This window comes from Saimiri boliviensis, chromosome 3, assembly GCF_048565385.1.
Source record: "Saimiri boliviensis isolate mSaiBol1 chromosome 3, mSaiBol1.pri, whole genome shotgun sequence".
Classification (NCBI taxonomy): domain Eukaryota; kingdom Metazoa; phylum Chordata; class Mammalia; order Primates; family Cebidae; genus Saimiri; species Saimiri boliviensis.
Genome location: NC_133451.1, coordinates 147,060,793 through 147,078,927, shown reverse-complemented (window position 1 = coordinate 147,078,927; position 18,135 = coordinate 147,060,793). Strand labels below are relative to the sequence as shown.

General features: G+C 36.0%; 1 protein-coding gene across 11 annotated transcripts in view; it reads right to left on the bottom strand.

Annotated features, from left to right (window-relative positions):
- Nucleotides 1–18,135, bottom strand: part of INPP4B (inositol polyphosphate-4-phosphatase type II B) — an 871,737-nt gene that overhangs the window by 142,550 nt on the left and 711,052 nt on the right. For all 11 annotated transcript variants that reach the window (XM_074396868.1, XM_074396869.1, XM_074396867.1 and 8 more), the window contains one exon: nt 16,873–17,050. In XM_074396868.1, coding sequence (XP_074252969.1) covers nt 16,873–17,050 — 178 coding nt within the window. The remainder of the gene's footprint in view (nt 1–16,872; nt 17,051–18,135) is intronic.

Here is an 18,135-nt window from a genome sequence, read left to right as displayed (position 1 = left end):
ATGAAATCATCAAAGACCAGAATGTCTCTTCTCCTCCAAGGGGTCACAACTCCTCACCAGCAAGGGAACAAAACAGGATGGAGAATGACTTTAACAAATTGACAGAGGCAGGCTTCAAAAGGTGAGTAACAACAAATTTCTCTGAGCTAAAGGAACATGTTCTAACCCAATGGAAAGAAACCAAATACCTTGAAAAAAGGTTAGACAAAATACTAACTAGAATAACCAGCTTAGAGAAAAACATAACGACCTGATGGAGCTGAAAAACACAGCACAAGAACTTCACGAAGCATAAACAAGTTTCAATAGCTGAATTGATCAAGCAGAAGAAAGGATATCAGAGATTGAAGATGAATTCAGTGAAATAAAATGAGAAGGCAAGATTAGAGAAAAAAGAGTGAAAAGAAATGAACAAAACCTCCAAAGAATATGGGATTATGTGAAAAGACCTAATCTATGCTTGATAGGTGTAACTGAATGTGACAAGGAGAATTAATCCAATCTGGAAAACATTATTTAGGATATTAACCAGGAGAACTTCCCCAACCTGGCAAGGCAGGCCAACATTCAAATTCAGGAAATACAGAGAACAACACAAAGATATTCCTCAAGAATAGCAACCCTAAGGCACATAATTGTCAGATTCACCAGGGTTGAAATGAAGGAAAAAATGCTAAGGACAGCCAGAGATAAAGGCTGGGTTACCCACAAAGGGAAGCCCATCAGACTCACAGGGGATCTCTCAGCATAAACTCTAAGCCAGAAGAGGGTGGGGGCCAATATTCAACATCCATAAAGAACTTTCAATCCAGAATCTCATATCCAGCCAAACTAAATTTCCTAAGTGAAGGAGAAATAAGATTCTTTATGGACAAGTAATTGCTGAATTGTCACCACCAGATATGCCTTATAAAAGCTCCTGAAGAAAACACTAAACATGGAAAGGAACAACCAGTACCAGCCATTGCAAAAATGTACCAAATGGTAAAGACCAACAATGCAATGAAGACACTGTATCAACTAATGGGCAAAACAACCAGCCAGTAACAAAATGGCGGGATCAAACTCACACATAACAATATTAACATTAAATGTAAACAGCCTAAATGCCCTAATCAAAAGACACAGACTTGCAAACTGGATAAAAAGTCAAGACCCATCAGTGTGCTGTATTCAGGACACCCATCTCAAGTGCAAAGACACACATAGGCTCAAAATAAGGGGATGGAAGAATATTTACCAAGCAAATGAAGACCAAATAAATAAATAAATAAATAAATAAATAAATAAATAAAAAGCAGGGGTTTCAATCCTAGTCTCTGATAAAACGGACTTTAAACCAGCAAACATCAAAAGAGTCAAAGAAGGGCATTACATAATAGTAAAATAATCAATCCAACAAGAAAAGCTAACTATCCTAAATACAAATGTACCCAATACAAGAGCACCCAGAGACATAAACCAAGTTCTTACGACTTACAAAGAGACTTAGACTCCGATACAATAACAGTGGGAGACTTTAACATTCCACTGTCAATATTAGACAGATCAACAAGACAGAAAACCAATGAGGATATCCAGGACTTGAACACAGATTTGAATCAAGTGGACCTAACAATCTACAGAACTCTCCACCTCAAATGCACAGAATATACTTTCTTCTCAGCATCACATTGCACTTAATCTAAAATTGACCACATAATTGGAAGTAAATCCCTCCTTAGCAAATGCAAAAGAATGGAAATCATAACAAACAGTCTTTCAGACCACAGTGCAATCCAATTACAACTCGGGATTAAGAAACTCACTCAAAACCACACAAATACATTGAAACTGAACAACTTGCTCCTGAATGATGACTGGATAAAAAAATGAAATGAAGGTAGAAATAAAGATGTTCTTTGAATGAGAATGAAGAAACAACATACCAGAATCCCTGGACACATTTAAAGCAGTATCTAGAGGAAGATTTATAGCAATAAATGCCCACATAAGAAATGAGGAAAGATCTAAAATTGAAACCCTATCATCAAAATTGAAAGAGCCAGAGGAGCAAGATAAAAAAAAAAAAAAAAAAAAAAAAAAACTCAAAAGCTAGCAGAAGACAAGAAATAACTAGGATCAGAGCAGAACTGAAGGAGATAGAGACACACACAAAAACCCTAAAAAAATTCATACATCCAAGAGCTGGTTTTTTGAAAAGATCAAAAAAATAGACCGCTAGCTAGACTAATAATAGAGACAAGAGAGAAGAATAAAAAAGGTGCAATAAAAAATGATAAAGGGGATATCACCACTGATTCCAAAGAAATACAAACTACCATCAGAGATTACTACAAACAACTTAATGCACATAAACCAGTAAACCTGGAAGAAATGGATACATTCCTGAACACTTGCACCCTCAAAGACTAAACCAGGAAGAAGCTGAAACCCTGAATAGACCAATAACAAGTGCTGAAGTTGAGGCAGCAATTGATGGCCAGCCAACAAAAACAAAGTCCAAAGTTGGGTTCACAGTTGAATTCTACCAGATGTACAAAGAGGAGCTGGTACCATTCCTACTGGAACTATTACAAACAATACCAAAAAAAGGGAATCCTCTGTAACTCATTTTATGAGACCAATGTCATGCTGATAACAAAATCTGGCAGAAACACAGCTAGAAAAGTTCAGGCCAATATCCATGATGAACATCAATGCAAAAATCTTCAATAAAATACTGGCAAACCACATGCAACAGCACATCAAAAAGCTTATCCATCACAATCAAGTAGGCGTCATCTCGAGGATGCATGGCTGGTTCAACATATGCAAATCTATAAACATAATCCATCACATAAACAGAACCAATGACAGAAACCATATGATTATCTCAATAGATCCAGAGAAGACCTTGGACAAAATTCAACAGAGCTTTATGCTAAAAACTCTCAATAAAGTAGGTGTCATTGGAACATATCTCAAAATAAAAAGCTATTTATGACAAACCCACAGCCAGTATCATACTGAATGGGCAAAAACTGGAAGCATTCCCTTTGAAAACTGGCATTAGACAAGGATGCCTCTCTCATCACTCCTATTCAATATAGTATTGGAAGTTCCAGCCAGAGCAGTCAGGCAAGAAAAAGAAATAAAGGGTATTCAACTAGGTAAAGAGGAAGTCAAATTGTCTCTATTGGCAGATGACATGATTGTATATTTAGAAGATATAGACCAATGGAACACAACAGAGGCCTTGGAAGTAACACCACACTTCTACAACCATCTGATCTTTGACAAACCTGACAAAAACAACCAATGGGGAAAGGAGCCATGTTTAATAAATGGTGTTGGGAAAACTGGCTAGTCATGTGCAGGAAGCAGAAAATAATAAAAGCTATTTACTACAAATTGGGACCTATTCCTGATACCTTACACTAAAATTAACTCCAGATAGCTTAACGATTTCAACCTAAGATCTAACACCATAAAAATCCTAGAAGGAAACCTAGGCAACACCATTCAGGACATAGGCATAGACATGGACTTCATGACTAAAACACCAAAAGCAATGACAACAAAAGCCAAAATAGACAAGTGGGATTTAATTTAACTTAAGATTTTCTGCACAGCAAAAGAAACAATCATCAGAGTGAACTGGCAACCAACCGAATAGGACAAAATTTTTGCAATCTACCCATCTGAAAAAGGCCTAATATCCAGGATCTATAGAGAACTAAAGCAGATTTACGAGAAGAAAATAAAACAACAAACCCATTCAAAAGTGGGTGAAAGATAGGAGCAGATACTTTTCAAAAGAAGACATTTATGAGGCTAATAAACATATGATAAAATGCTCATCATCACTGTTCATTAGAGAAACGCAAATCAAAACCACATTGAGATACCATCTTATGCCAGTTAGAATGGCAATCATTAGAAAATCTGGAGACAACAGATGCTGGAGAGAATATGGAGAAAATAGAACAGTTTTACACTGTTGGTTGGAGTATATATTAGTTCAACCATTGTGGAAGACAGTGTGGTGATTCCTCAAGGACCTAGAAATAGAAATATCATTTCATCCAGCAATCCTATTACTTGGTATATACCCAAAGGATTATAAATTGTTCTATTATAAAGATGCATGCACAGGTATGTTCATTGTGATACTGTTTACAATAGCAAAGACCTGGAACCAACCCAAATGCCCATCAATAATAGACTGAACAAAGAAAACGTGGTACACATACACCATGGAATACTATGCGGCCTTAAAGAAGGATGAGTTCATTTCCTTTGTAGGGACATGGATGAATCTGGAAACTATCATTCTCAGCAAACTGACACAAGAACAGAAAATTAAACACCACATGGTCTCACTCATAGATGGATGCTGAACAATGAAAATACATGGGCACAGGGTGGGGAATGTCACACACTGGGGTTTGTTGGGGGGTAGGGGCTAGAGGAGGGACAGTGGGTGGTGGGGAGTTTGGGGAGGGATAACATTGGGAGAAATGCCTGATGTAGGTGACAGGGGGATGGAGACAGCAGAACACCATGGCATGTGTCTACCTATGCAACAATCCTGCAAGATCTGCACATGTACCCCAGAACTTTAAGTGCAATAAAAACAAAAAACAAAAAACTGGATGTTTCTGGCAAAGCATGGTGGCTCAAGCCTGTAATCCCAGCACTTTGGGAGGCTGAGGCAGGCAGGTCACCTGAGGTCGGGAGCTCGAGATCAACCTGACCAACATGGAGAAACCCCCGTCTCTACTAAAAATACAAAATTAGCCAGGTGTGGTGGTACATGCCTATAATCCCAGCTACTTGGGAGGCTGAGGCAGGAGAATTGCTTGTATCTGGGAGGCAGAGGTTGCAGTGAGCCGACATCGTGCCATTGCACTCCAGCCTGGGCAAAAAGAGCAAAATCATCTTAAAAACAAAAAGAAAAAACTAGATGTTTCTGTCCTGCTTCCCGTTCTTCCCTAATCCCAACTTTCCAAGTGTTTTGAACATCTACCAGCTCACAAAATTAAGTGTGCCTATAATTTCTGTGTATCTACTTTACTGCTACATTTTGTCAAATATTTTAAACATAATTTATTAGTCATATTGAAGCCACTTTGAAGGTGAGAAAACAAAACATGAAACACATAATTTATGAGAATAAAACGTTGGAAAGTATTTCAGAATAAATCAGAGAAACAAAATATAAAGCACTTCATCCTGGATAGGCACAATAAAAGTGTTCACTAATTTTCATGATGAAGTATTAAAATGAGAATGAAAGATATAAAAAAGTGATGGAAAAATTGGCTAGACAGTACTCAAACAAGTCAGCGTAGTCATAGCAAAATGAGGAAACATGTTATTTACATAATTTTTTATATAGCATGGATGTGCTTATCAGTGTGACTTTAATATTAAAAACGTGAATTTACTCTCATTCAGCTTAGCTAAACAATTTCTCTGTTGATGGTTTCAATACATTCTTTTGATTTATTTTTAGAGCCAAACAACTTGCCTTCTTTGAATTCCTGCTACTACATTTCAAGTCTCCACAATACTCATCTAATTGCCATGTAGCTAAATATCCATTCACACTCAATGAAACCTTCTCTAGCACTTGTAATCACCATCATTTTCTTCCCATCACATGCACATGCAGAGAGTCCACTTCATTTATTCAAATCTCATTTGAGTTGACTTACCACCAAAGGCAAGGGAGATAATTCAGGAGGTTCCTGCTGTTTTAAAACCCAGAATTTTCTTTGGATAACTGAACACAAGGCTTAAAAATCTTAAACATAATAGCTAATCTTTCACTTTGTGTCTGTACTGACAAAATTTATCTGACTCCTTGGAAACTCTTTGGATTACCAGTATCCTGTGCATAAATCACATTCTTTAAAGAAAATACCTAAATGTCTCATTGTGATATACATGTAAGCTGAAAAACTTTTAATGTTTCTTGACCAGCACTACTTAGTGATGGAGACCAGTGAAGACCATTGATGTTTCACAGTCAAATAAACCAACTTGAAAAGATTAACGTAGTCACTAAATCCCAACATAGCTGTATACAGTAGTTCCTCTTTATCTGTGGTTATGCTTTCCCATGGTTTCAGTTACCTGTGGTCAACCTTGGTCTGAAAACAGTAAGTAAGAAAAAAGAAGGAAAGAATAAATTAAATGAAAATTTTCAAAAATAATGAATCCATAAACTTTAAGTTGCGTGGCTGTTCTGAGTCACGTGATGAAATTTTGTGTAGTCCTGCTTCAGAATGCCTGGGATATAAATGCCCTGTGTATCCATGCTGTATAAGCCACTAGCCCGTTAGTCACCTAGGTACCATCCTGGTCACCAGATCAACTGTCACATTATTGCAGTGCTTGTGTTCAAGCAGCTGTGATGTAGTAGCCTAACACTACCTCAGTCCCCTCACGTCATCTCATCACACAGACATTGTACCATCTAACATCCTCACAAGAAGATGTGTGAGTACAGTAGAAGATGTTTTGAGAGAAATCACATTTATATAACTTTCATTATAGTATAATTGTTTTATTAGATTATTAGTTCATGTTAGTCTCTTACTATGCCTAATTTTAAATTAAACTTTATCGTAGCTATGCATGTGTAAGAAAAAACAGTGTATACAGGGCTTGGTACTATCATGGATTTCAGGCATCAACTGGGCATCTTGGAGCATAGCCCCCATGGATAAGAGGGAACTATTGTATTGCTGTTCTTGCGACTGGGATGATACTAGGAAAGTTGAAGCCATGGAAAGGATGTGACCATATCTCCGAGTTGCCTACTGACTGTTCTGAAAAACTTTCTCTTTTCTCATTTAGCTTGAACTACATTAAATGAAAAAAGAAAGGCTGAAATGTTATCATAAGAGTAGGTCAAACAATTTATTTAAAATATCAGCTTAATAATACTGTATAAGAAGAATAAACTCTGAACCTAAGGCAGACCTATTTCATTTTTTCATATTAGAAAATGAAAGAGAAATGTTATCTTAAAAATGAAATGTTTTCTAGCCTTCTGACATTTTTCCAATTCATATCCCCATACAACTATTCTTCAAAGCAACACACGGAATTATCTGTAAGTATAAAATCACTAAAATTACTTCTCCTGGGAATGAGTGAAGAGAATTTCTAGTTTTCTGAATATTAACGGCAGAGGAATAGTTAGGACATGTTCATTTAAAACCATTCTTTTTTACTAGAGATCTCAACAAATTAAGCAAAGTCCTACTCTACTTAGAAATATCCTTATTCTTGCTGAAAAAATAAATTAAGGCAATGTCTAATTCCATGTGTAATACAGAAGCAGCCAATGGCATATGCAAGTGATTATTATTTTAGTAATCATCTATGCTGCAAGAAAGAATCTTATTTATTTTGATATTTGATATTTTGAAATTATTTGATATAGGAATAGTGCTATACTCTGTCATTAATGTACTGATGTATGTTTAGCATTCCCTAAAGGAAAGCATATTAGACTAACAGCTAGAAGATTACTTGACATCTGGGCAGCTCATATATATAATATCCACTAACTGTTGGAAAAATCACATAACTACTTTTCCTAGTTTGCACAAAATTACAGTGCCTACCCATGAAACTCTTATGGGAGTTCATTGTAAACCCCCAAATGTACTCTTTGATGATCTTCTTTTTATTTATTTTATTTTACTTTTTAAATTTTTATTTATTTTTATTTTTTTTTTGTAAAGGCAGGGTCTTGCTATGTTGCCCAGGCAAGTCACAAACTCCTGGCCTTAAGTGATCCAATCTCAGCTTCCCAAAGTGCTAGGATTAAAAACGTGAACCATTATACCCAACCTAATGCTGTGTTTTCTTGATCTTTTCTATTTCTTTTCTTGACTCATCATTCTCTGGTCACCCAAAATGTGGTAAGTCAGCCCCCAAGGGACCTTAAATCACTTTCTCAAAAGCACGTTTGTATTGGTGAAGTAATCCATTTTCCCATAGCTTCAACTGTCGTCTTTATGTTGAGGTCTAATAAATCCATTTCTATTCATCTCCTGAACCAGCTCTATCACCTGTTTCTACTGAAAAGTCCTTAGAGTTCAAAAATGCCAGGCTGAACTCAAAATTTTGTTGTGGTTCTTTTATTTTTAGTAATTTTGTTCTTCCAAGATTTTCCATTTGAGTAGTATTATTAGTATTCAACAATGTAGAGTCCAAGCCTCTGAATTATCCTCACTAACACTTATTTGTTGAATTAGTCAGCAATTTATTCTATTTAAAACTTTTCAATAATTTCAAAATCGATCCTTACTTTACATTTTCACAACTAGTCTCAGTTAAGAGCCTTTCTACATTCCATATGGATACAAATTAGAATTTGTATTTTTAGCAAAGCTCCCCAGAAGCATTACTTGTATTTTGTGATGACCAGTAATGTTCAATAATTCAAATCCACTATCTTAACTTGGCCTATGTAATGCTATAAGGATGATCTTCACAAAACATGTATCTAATCCTTCCTCATTCAACAGCCTTCTCGGTGTCAACAGAACAATATTTCTCTTGAATTACTAACTAGGTGTTAGATGACCAAATTGTTTGTTTTTTAAGCTATGAAACATTGCTGAAACATTCACATTTCCAAAGTGTGCAAATAATAGTGTACATAACAGTGATGCATGAAAGTTGCAGGTCCATATCCTGCTTCACTCTTTATTCTCAGCCAGCCTTTTTGATTTTAGATGTTCTGGTAGGTGGCTAAAGGCATCTCATGATAGTTTGAATTTGCATTTTTCTAATGGCCAATGATGCTGGGCAATGTTGTGTGTGTTTATTTGCAATTCATAGGTCTTCTTTGGTGAAGTATATTTTTAATTCTTTTGCCCACTTTTAATTGAGCTGTTTGTTGTATTTTAAGTTGCAATAATGCTTTATATATTCTGATACAAATCCTTTGACATATGCATATTTTACAAATAATTTCTCCCAATTTGTTACTTCTTGTAGAAGTTTGTCTGCTTTTATTCTTTTACATTGTACATTAAGGTTTATGATCTATTTTGAGTCTATTTTTATATATGTATCAGGTAAAGATAAGTGTTCCCTGTTTTTTCAAATGGATATCCAATTGTTTCTGCAAAATATGTTGAAAAAATACTGTTTTCCTCTGACTATATACAGAAAATTGAAAATGGACCCCTTCTTTACACCTTTTACAAAAACTAACTCAAACTCAGGATAGATTAAAGATTTAAATGTAAAACCCAAAACTATAAAAACCCTACAAAAAAATCTAGGCAATACCATCCAGGACATAGGCTGGGGGAAAGATTTTTTTATGATGAAGTTGCCAAAAGCAATTGCAACAAAAGCAACAACTAACAAATGGGATCTAATTATACTAAAGAGCTTCTGCACAACAACAACAAAAAAACTATTAACAGAGTAAACAGAACCCCTACAGAGTGGGAGACAATTTTTGCTATCTATCTGTCTGACAAATCTTCATGGAACTTAAACAAATTTTAAAGAAAAAAAGCAAACAACCAAATTAAAAAGTAGGCAAAGTACATGAACAAACTCTTCTCCAAATAAGACATTTATGTGGCCAACATAAAAAAAAAAAAAAGCTCAACATCACTATCATTACAGAAATGCAAGTCAAAACCATGATGAGATACCATCTCACATCAGTCAGAATGGCATTATTAAAAAGTCAGGAAACAACAGATGCTGGCGAGGCTGTAGAGAAGTACGAACACTTTAACACTGTTGGTGGGAATGTAAATTAGTTAGACCATTGTGGAAGTCAGTAGTGTGGCAATTATTCAAACCCTAGAACTAGAAATACCATTTGAGCGACCAATGTCATTACTGGGCATCTACCCCCAAAAATATAAATCATTCTATCATAAAGACACATGCACATTTATGTTCATTGTAGCATTATTCACAACAGCAAAGATATGGAATCAACCCAAATGCCCATCAGTGATAGATTGGATAAATAAAAGGTATTACACATATTCCATGGACTATGCAGTCATAAAAAGGAACAAGATCATGTCCTTTGCAGGGACATAGACAGAGCTGGAAGTCATTATCCTCAGTAAACTAACACAGAAAACCAAATGCTGCATGTTCTCACTTGTAAGTGGGAGTTGAATAATGAGAACACATGGACACAGGAAGAACAACACACCCTGTGGCCTTTGGGAGGGTAGAGCAGTGGGGAGGGAGGGCATCAGGATAAATAGCTAATGCATGTGGGGTTTAATACCTAGGTCATAATGTTTAACAAGAAGTCTGCTATCATTCTTCTTGGTGTATGTCAGCAAAACGTGTCTTTTTTTCTTATTTCTTTTTTTTTTTTTCACAATATTCTCTCTATCCTTGTTTTTTAACAATTTGTTTATGATATATCTGAGTTTATTTTTCTATATTTATTCTGTGTGGAGTATATGGAGCCTCTTGGGTCTGTAGTTTCATAAAACTTTGAAAGAATTTGACCATAATTTCTGTCAATATTTTTTATGTTTCCCTCTCTTCCTTTTCTGTCATTTCTGCCATACTTCCCTAACCTGATGATTGTGATGGGCAAGAACCTGGGGATCCCCAAGCCTTTCGGGCCCCAGATCAAGGGCACCTGCTGTCTGGAAGAAAGGATGCGCTGCTTGCTGGAGCCCCTGGGCTTCAAGTGCACCTTCATCAGTGACTTTGACTGCTACCTGGCAGACGTGGGAGACATCTGCGCCTGCGCCACTGTCCGCCGGGCACCCTTTGCCTTCAAATGGTGGAAGATGGTGCCTTAGACCCAGGCCCCGGAGTTGCCAGCTCTGCCCCAGCATGGATGGCCCACGTCACCATGCAGCAGCAAGACTCCTTGCTAAGTGGAGGAGGCTGGAGAGTCGAGGCAACACAATCCTTTCCTCCCCGTCCACCCTGACCCTTGGACCCCGTAGGATGGCAAATGCCGCCAGCTTGAACCCCTGTGGGGAAAAGATGGAAAAGTTTTCAGCCAAGAGGCATTTACTAGACAGGCAATAAAGCGCTGGCGGTCAAAAAAAAAAAAAAAAAAAAAAACATATATTCCTTAATTTTTCTTCTGATCGTGGATGATAATTTCCTGCTTCATTGCATGCTTAGTATGTTTTCATTGGATGGTAGGCATTTTGACTTTACATTCTTGATTGTCAGGTTTTATTGCATTCCTTTAAATAATGTTGAATTTTCTGTGGCAAAGTAAAATTACCTGGAATCAGTGGGATCCTTTCAAACTTTGTTTTCAAACCTTGTCCGGGTAGACTAAGAGCAGCCTCTAATCTAAGACTAATTTAGTCCCACTGCTAGGACCATACACTTCTGAGAACTTTACTCAATTCCCTGTGTATTAAACGTTCTTATCACTTTTCTGGTGGAAAGATAAACTATTAACAGGCCTGTGTGACCACCAGAAATTGCTTTATAAGCTTATTCCTAATATTTATTTCTGTGGACATGGGTAGTTTGTTCTCATGCCTGCACAGATCGGTACTCATAACAAGTTAAAGGCACTCATTTACAAATCTCCACGGTTCCTTCTGTGTGAAGCTCCTTCCTACCTGAGACTCTGCTCTGTGAATTCTAGCAGTCTTGGCCTCCGCAAACTCTAATCTCTATCTCTTCAACTTGAGGGAATAGCGTTTAGGTTCCTTTTGGCTACAGCCTAGGAACTGCCCTAGGAAGACATCTAGATAATTAAAAGGATCACGTAATTTGTTACCCACTTCCCAGTGCCTAAACACCATTATGTCTACATTTTGTCCACTTTCTTGTTTAAGGTGGGAGGATCCATGCTATTCCATCATACACAGCAGAAGTTCTGATTCCACAAATCTTATATGTAGTCTCATCATCACTACTATCTTACATTCTTTTACTTATTTTTTCTTATTATACAATTTTCTACTAAACTCAAACTTTGTTGATTGTAAAAATTTTACCAATTAAATAATTACCATTTAAAGGCAATTATGAAAAACAGCAACTGTAAGCTCTATTCTGAAATTTCATTTTTATTGAAATTATTTATTAAGTTGTCTTAGACTCCTAATACATACTTTGCCAACACTGAAAAAACAAACAAAATTTCTACTTATTAAGTTCTTTCCCACAGTTTGGGACTGGGCTAGACCTAGGAGTGGCTACACTGAATAAACAATAAAAGAATAATAATTTTCAGTCTTAAGTAATCAACGTAACATTCTTCTCTCTGTTATGTGTAGCTTCAACTCCTTAGCACACTCGCTGCCTGGCATTGCTATTACAGAAAAATATTTCTTGAGAAAATATTGACTGTATATGTTGGAGAATACACAGTTTTTATTTTCCTTTAAATATAATAGAATGTTTTGGTATAGTATATTGAGGTTGAAAGAATAGTAGGAATTAGAAGCTACGAGAATTTCTCAAATATGCTGTGAGTATAGCCTCTAATATTTGTAATAAAACCCATTATTTTAACTATTTAGCAATTGCAATACTGTAAAACACCCCTATTCTTTTAAATTCTTAGGTTGTAAAAATTAAGAGCCATGTCTATGTAGTATTTGTCATATAGCATCAAGTACAATACCACACACAATTAAGTGCTCAATAGTGCCTTTTGATGAGCAAGATAATAATGACTTTCTAAACAAGGTCTATCAATCTCAGTGGAATAGAGAAAGTGATGGGTGTTTGAATGCTAATATCACAGAGATTTCTGAGCTATGAGAGATACCTATACACTGCTCACATTCGAGACTTTAAAAACATTATTTATTTTAGTTTGAATTTATCTTATCTATCCCTCGTTTGTTTTTCCTTTATAGAAATGCATACTTTTAGTCCAAGAAAAAGGGAAATGCATTTTTATCTCAATCTATTATTAACCTTTCATCCTGTATGTTAAAATTTTGGTCTCTCTTTTATCTTTTTTGTTAGAATTATTCAGATGAACTCAGCTTGCCTTTTGTTAGACCCTTACACAATGAGATTATATTATCACTTTAATATTTTCATAAACTAATATGCAACAGCCAAACCCAATTATCCAAAAGAAGGTATACTAAAATTAAAACTTATGACACAATTTAATTGAGTTTGTGCATATTAGAACATGGAACATTAAAAGTATTCATTTTTGTTTAATTTTAGTAGGACCCTCTTCCTGCTCCCACATTTGTTTCCTTAGTCCTATGCACAAGCATCCATATAGCAATCTGAAGATGCAGTATACTGGTCAAGTTCACAGAATCTGGAGCCAAAAACACAAAGTGTGTGATTTCGAGCAAATTATTTAATATTTCTGTGCATCAGTTTCCTCAACTGTGTAAAACAAGGCTACTGGCAATACTTCATAGAATTAGGAAGATTTAATGTTAAAATTATATTATCTATCACATGGAACTCTGAAAATTAAAGAGTATCTCACAGTTATTAAGCCAGTAATAAATGCTAGCTATTACCATCACTTCAACAACATCACAACCACTACTATCAAGAGTCTTGGACTTCCTGGGAATAAGGACATGTGTTTTTTTTTTTTTGTTTGTTTGTTTGTTTTTTTCCTACCCTTTGTGTTGAGTACGTATCTGTCAAATAGTATAAATTCAGGATTTATTTTTACTATTTATAAGTTGTGTGTTTTTACCAATGGGGTTTAGATGGGTGGAATTTTGGCTGGTGGCCCTATCCCTGTGCCTTGGTTCTCAGTAGCAGTAGAGATGATGTGAATTCACGTATGTTCATTGTGGCACTGCTTACAATAGCAAAGACCTGGAACCAACCCAAATGCCCATCAATGATGGACTGGACAAAGAAAATGTGGCATATATACACCATAGAGTACTATGCAGCCATAAAAAAAGGATGAGTTCATGTTCTCTGTAGGGACATGAATGAATCTGGAAACCATCATTCTCAGCAAACTGACACAGGAATGGAAAACCAAATATGGAATGTTCTCACTCATAGGCAGGTGTTGAACAATGAGAACACATGAACACAGGAAGGGGAACATCACAAAGTGGGGTCTGTTGGGGGGTACTAAGGGAGGGACAGCAGGAGTGGGTAGGTTCAAGAGGAATAACATGGGAGAAATGCCAGATGTAAGTGACAGGGGGATGATGGCAGCAAAACACATTGCCATGTATGTACCTATGCAACAATTCTGCATGATCTGCACATGTACCCCAGAACCTAAAGTACAATTAAAAAAACAAACAAACAAACAAACAAACAAACAAACAAAAAAACAGAAAGATGATGTGGATTGCCTTTGGATCTACAAAGATTGCCTACTCAAAGACTCCTGGAATATGCCCTCTTAGCAAGTTGAGCTTTTCGGTTCCCACATGCTTTTCCCACAGACTCTGAGTGTATGTTTAATTGATAATGATTTCATGGCTATTATCTCTCGGTATAATGGCTTTCCTAAGAGAAGAGATGCCATCTCTTCACAAAAAAGAATACCTCCTTCTTCACTGCCCTGGGCTGCCCTCAGCCTTCCCCAAGTGCCCCAAGTCTACAACAGAAAACTTCCATGTTAAAGTGCTCAAAGTCTATAAAGCCTTCACATTTCCCTGATAAGTGTGAATATAGATAACTCCTTAATGTCTTGAATATGCTATATGGATAAGTCCCTAAGAAAACAACTCTAGGTACCTATTTTCCAAACATGCCAGTTCTGAATCAGTAAAATAAACCAGGGGACTACCCATGAAGTAAACAGTTTTATTTTATAATCCATAGTATACAACATGCCCAAAACTTAAAGACAAAACTCTTAAAGCTTACATCCCACGAATGTTAAATTGCATTGAAATTTAGGATACCACTAAAACTATCTCTCTCTCATGTCTGAATTCAAGAATCATACTTTATTCTAAACCATGAACTACTAACAGTTTTCATAGACTATACAAAACTGTTAACTTAGATAATTCCTTCAAATTCCAGACATGAATTCTTAAAATAACTCACGGCTTGCAAACCTAACTTAAAAAAAGATCCTCCTAGTTTTAAGGACTGAGAGATTTATTAGTTGACTAAGCATGTCTACTCAGTAGAAAAGAGAAAACATAGGGAAAAAGTTGCAGTAATGCGGGATTCAAGGAGAAGAAAATGGCCATCCTAACCTCCCCCCACCACCGACATCACTGCAGCAAGTTGTAAATGGTGTATGAAATGACAAATCCCTGTCCAGTGCACAGAAGAATATAAATGCTGCTCTGTAATCACTGCAGTGGTATGCTTTTTGCTAAAATTTTCAGCTTAGGTGAACCCAGAAAACCTCACCTCATCTATAAATCCAAAAAAGAAATGAACCAAAATAAAATTATATTATTTTACGTATGCAACAACCTCCTCTTTTTTTCTTTTCCTCTAGCCATAAAAACATACTTATTGAATATCAGAATACTTAAGTGTTCTGAAGAACAGAAAGAACTTCCATTCTAGAGTCATCCAGACCTGGTTTTGAACCCTGGTTTTGTTTGAATCCTGTATTTGACTCTGCATGACTTCACATTTTTAAAATTTCTCTGAGCTTTATTTAGCCTTTTTCTATGTGAAAAGAAGATAATATGTTCTCCATAATACTGATGAAATAAAATGACAAAGTATGAAGCCCCTTGCCCTATTTGATGTAAAGTAAGAACTTGTAAAATTTGGGTCAATATTTTCCTCCTTCTTCATGATAGAAGCATGTGTTCTGGCATGGAAGGAATGCTGTATTTTGAACTGGAAGTTCTGAGTTTGTTTCTTTACTTTTAAATTTATTAGACAATTTACTAAGCCTTTCTGAATAGATAGTAACTATTTTTTCACAAAATAGGTATGCTTTCTCCTATAAAAATAACATAAAAATGTATAAACTGAAACATTTCAATAAGTATAAGGTATTACTATTATAAATTAACACACCTGAATAAAAAGTATGGACATACATAAGATCCAGGTTTCTATGAATTTGTTCTTCAGAGAGGTGGAAAACTACACTTTTGTCTTATTCTACAATTATGATAATTTTCTTTGGTCGGTTTTTTCAAAGTCATGTTTATTGAAAGTGTCTCATACAAAAAATTACATGATCTCGTTAAAATGCAAAGGTTAAGGATGCACACATTGGTTTTACTCCAGGACACTGATTTTATGTTGAAGATCAAGCTGTCACTTGTCTTTTTCTATCTCGGCTCTCCGTCTATCACACAGCTACTTGCCCTAGTTAGTTCTGGAAGTGGATATAGGGTGTCTACACCATGCCAGACTAGCTATCCTTTCTGTAGATAAAGGAACAAGTCACCTTTGGAAAAACTAAGGCTTAGAATCTACTGCTTTTCAAATAACTAACGCACTTGGAAATTTTTAGAAACTTTTCTCAGTAAATAATGTAGAGAATGAACTGAGGCAGAGGAAGTACCCAATACAGACTGATATAAATCCACATCAATGCAGTGGCATTCCTATTCAAATGTAAAGCTTTATATGCATAAAAATTAGGTGATCACTAGAGGAAAATAAAGTAATTTTCAAAATCTAATTTAATTCACTTAATAAGACCATAAACCAAAGAAAATGAAAGATGCCAAGGAAAAGAGAAGATATATACCAACCAATAATAGGTTTCATTTCCTACTAAGAAAAAAGAGTGCTCAGTAAGATTTGAACAGAGAATGAGACCAATTCATTTTGATCCTGTGGCAATACTTTGAAGCTTAGTTTTTAACCTACTCTACTTTACATTTCCGGATGTAATGCATGTAATGAAAGGCAATGTATGCAGAAAGTCATACCAATGGGGATTTGAGTATTTCATTTTCCCAACTGTAGTGATGATTTGGATCTTACTTTTTCTGAAAGCATCTTTAAAGAATTCTTCAAGCTGTCTGGAGAATGCTGGCTTGCAGAATTAAGCAGTAGGTCTGCATGGGTTGCTATAAGAGGTTGTAGTTGATTGATGTTGCTGAGAACTTCTTTTGCTTTGGCTGTGTTTTCAGGTGAATAGTAAATAAACTGGTATCCAGTACTGCAATGACAAAGATAAAAATACATTACACAAAGAGCATAACAAATGTGCAGCCCTTAATACCAGATGGCAAATGATAAACACAACTCCAAGTATCACTCTTTCCTACTGATCATTCCTACAGATCAGATAAGAACTGTCCTGAGTTTTTTATTATTGCACTAACAGTTTTTATGTAAGGTGACAAAAATTTTTTTTAAGACTAGGTAAAGTAATACTGTCTTTGCTAAGACACTGGAAAGAGTAATACTAATACTTGACATGATCATGTCAAGTCAAATTAGTATTACTATTAATTTCCAATAAGCTTGAGGCCACATAAGCCAGTGGGGAAAATGAGCTGTTATATTCAAGCCAACTTAAATCCTGGCTTGTCACTAACTAGCTGGGTGACCTTGGGTAGCCTTCTTCCTCATCAGGAAAGTGAGAATAATTATCTAATTTTATGAAGTGGGTAACATTAGAAGCCATTCACATCAAGTGCCTAAAATTGTGATTGGCATAGAGTTAGCATTTAATACCAACTACCTAAATTGTCCCCCATGTTACTAGGTGAGGGGTTGAGGGGTGAGGAAGGACTAAATTTTAATAGCTGAGAAATGAGGAGAAAATTAATGTCAAGTGGGCACATGAACAAATTTATTTAATGGAAAAAGGACATTAGTAGTAGAATGCTATTCCATGATGTTATTTTACCACAAGACATTTTGTTCTTGTGGTTTTTCATTTAACATACAAAGAAATCTAAAACTAATTATTAGCTAAAGAGTTACTGACTTTTATTTTTTTTAAGAGACAGAATCTCACTCTGTCACCCAGGCTGTAGTACAGTGGCACAATCAGAGCCCACTGCAACATCTAACCCTTGGTCTCCGGTGACCCTCCCACCTCAGCCTCTTGAGTAGTTGGGACTACAGGTACGAGCCACCACACCTGGCTAAATTTTTAAAAAACATTTTTCATAGACTGGGTCTCGTGATGTTTACACAGACTGGTCTTGAATGCCTAGCCTCGAGCAATCCTCCCCTCTTGGCCTCCCAAAGTGCTGGGATTACAGGCTTGAGAATTATTGACTTTGGGGATTA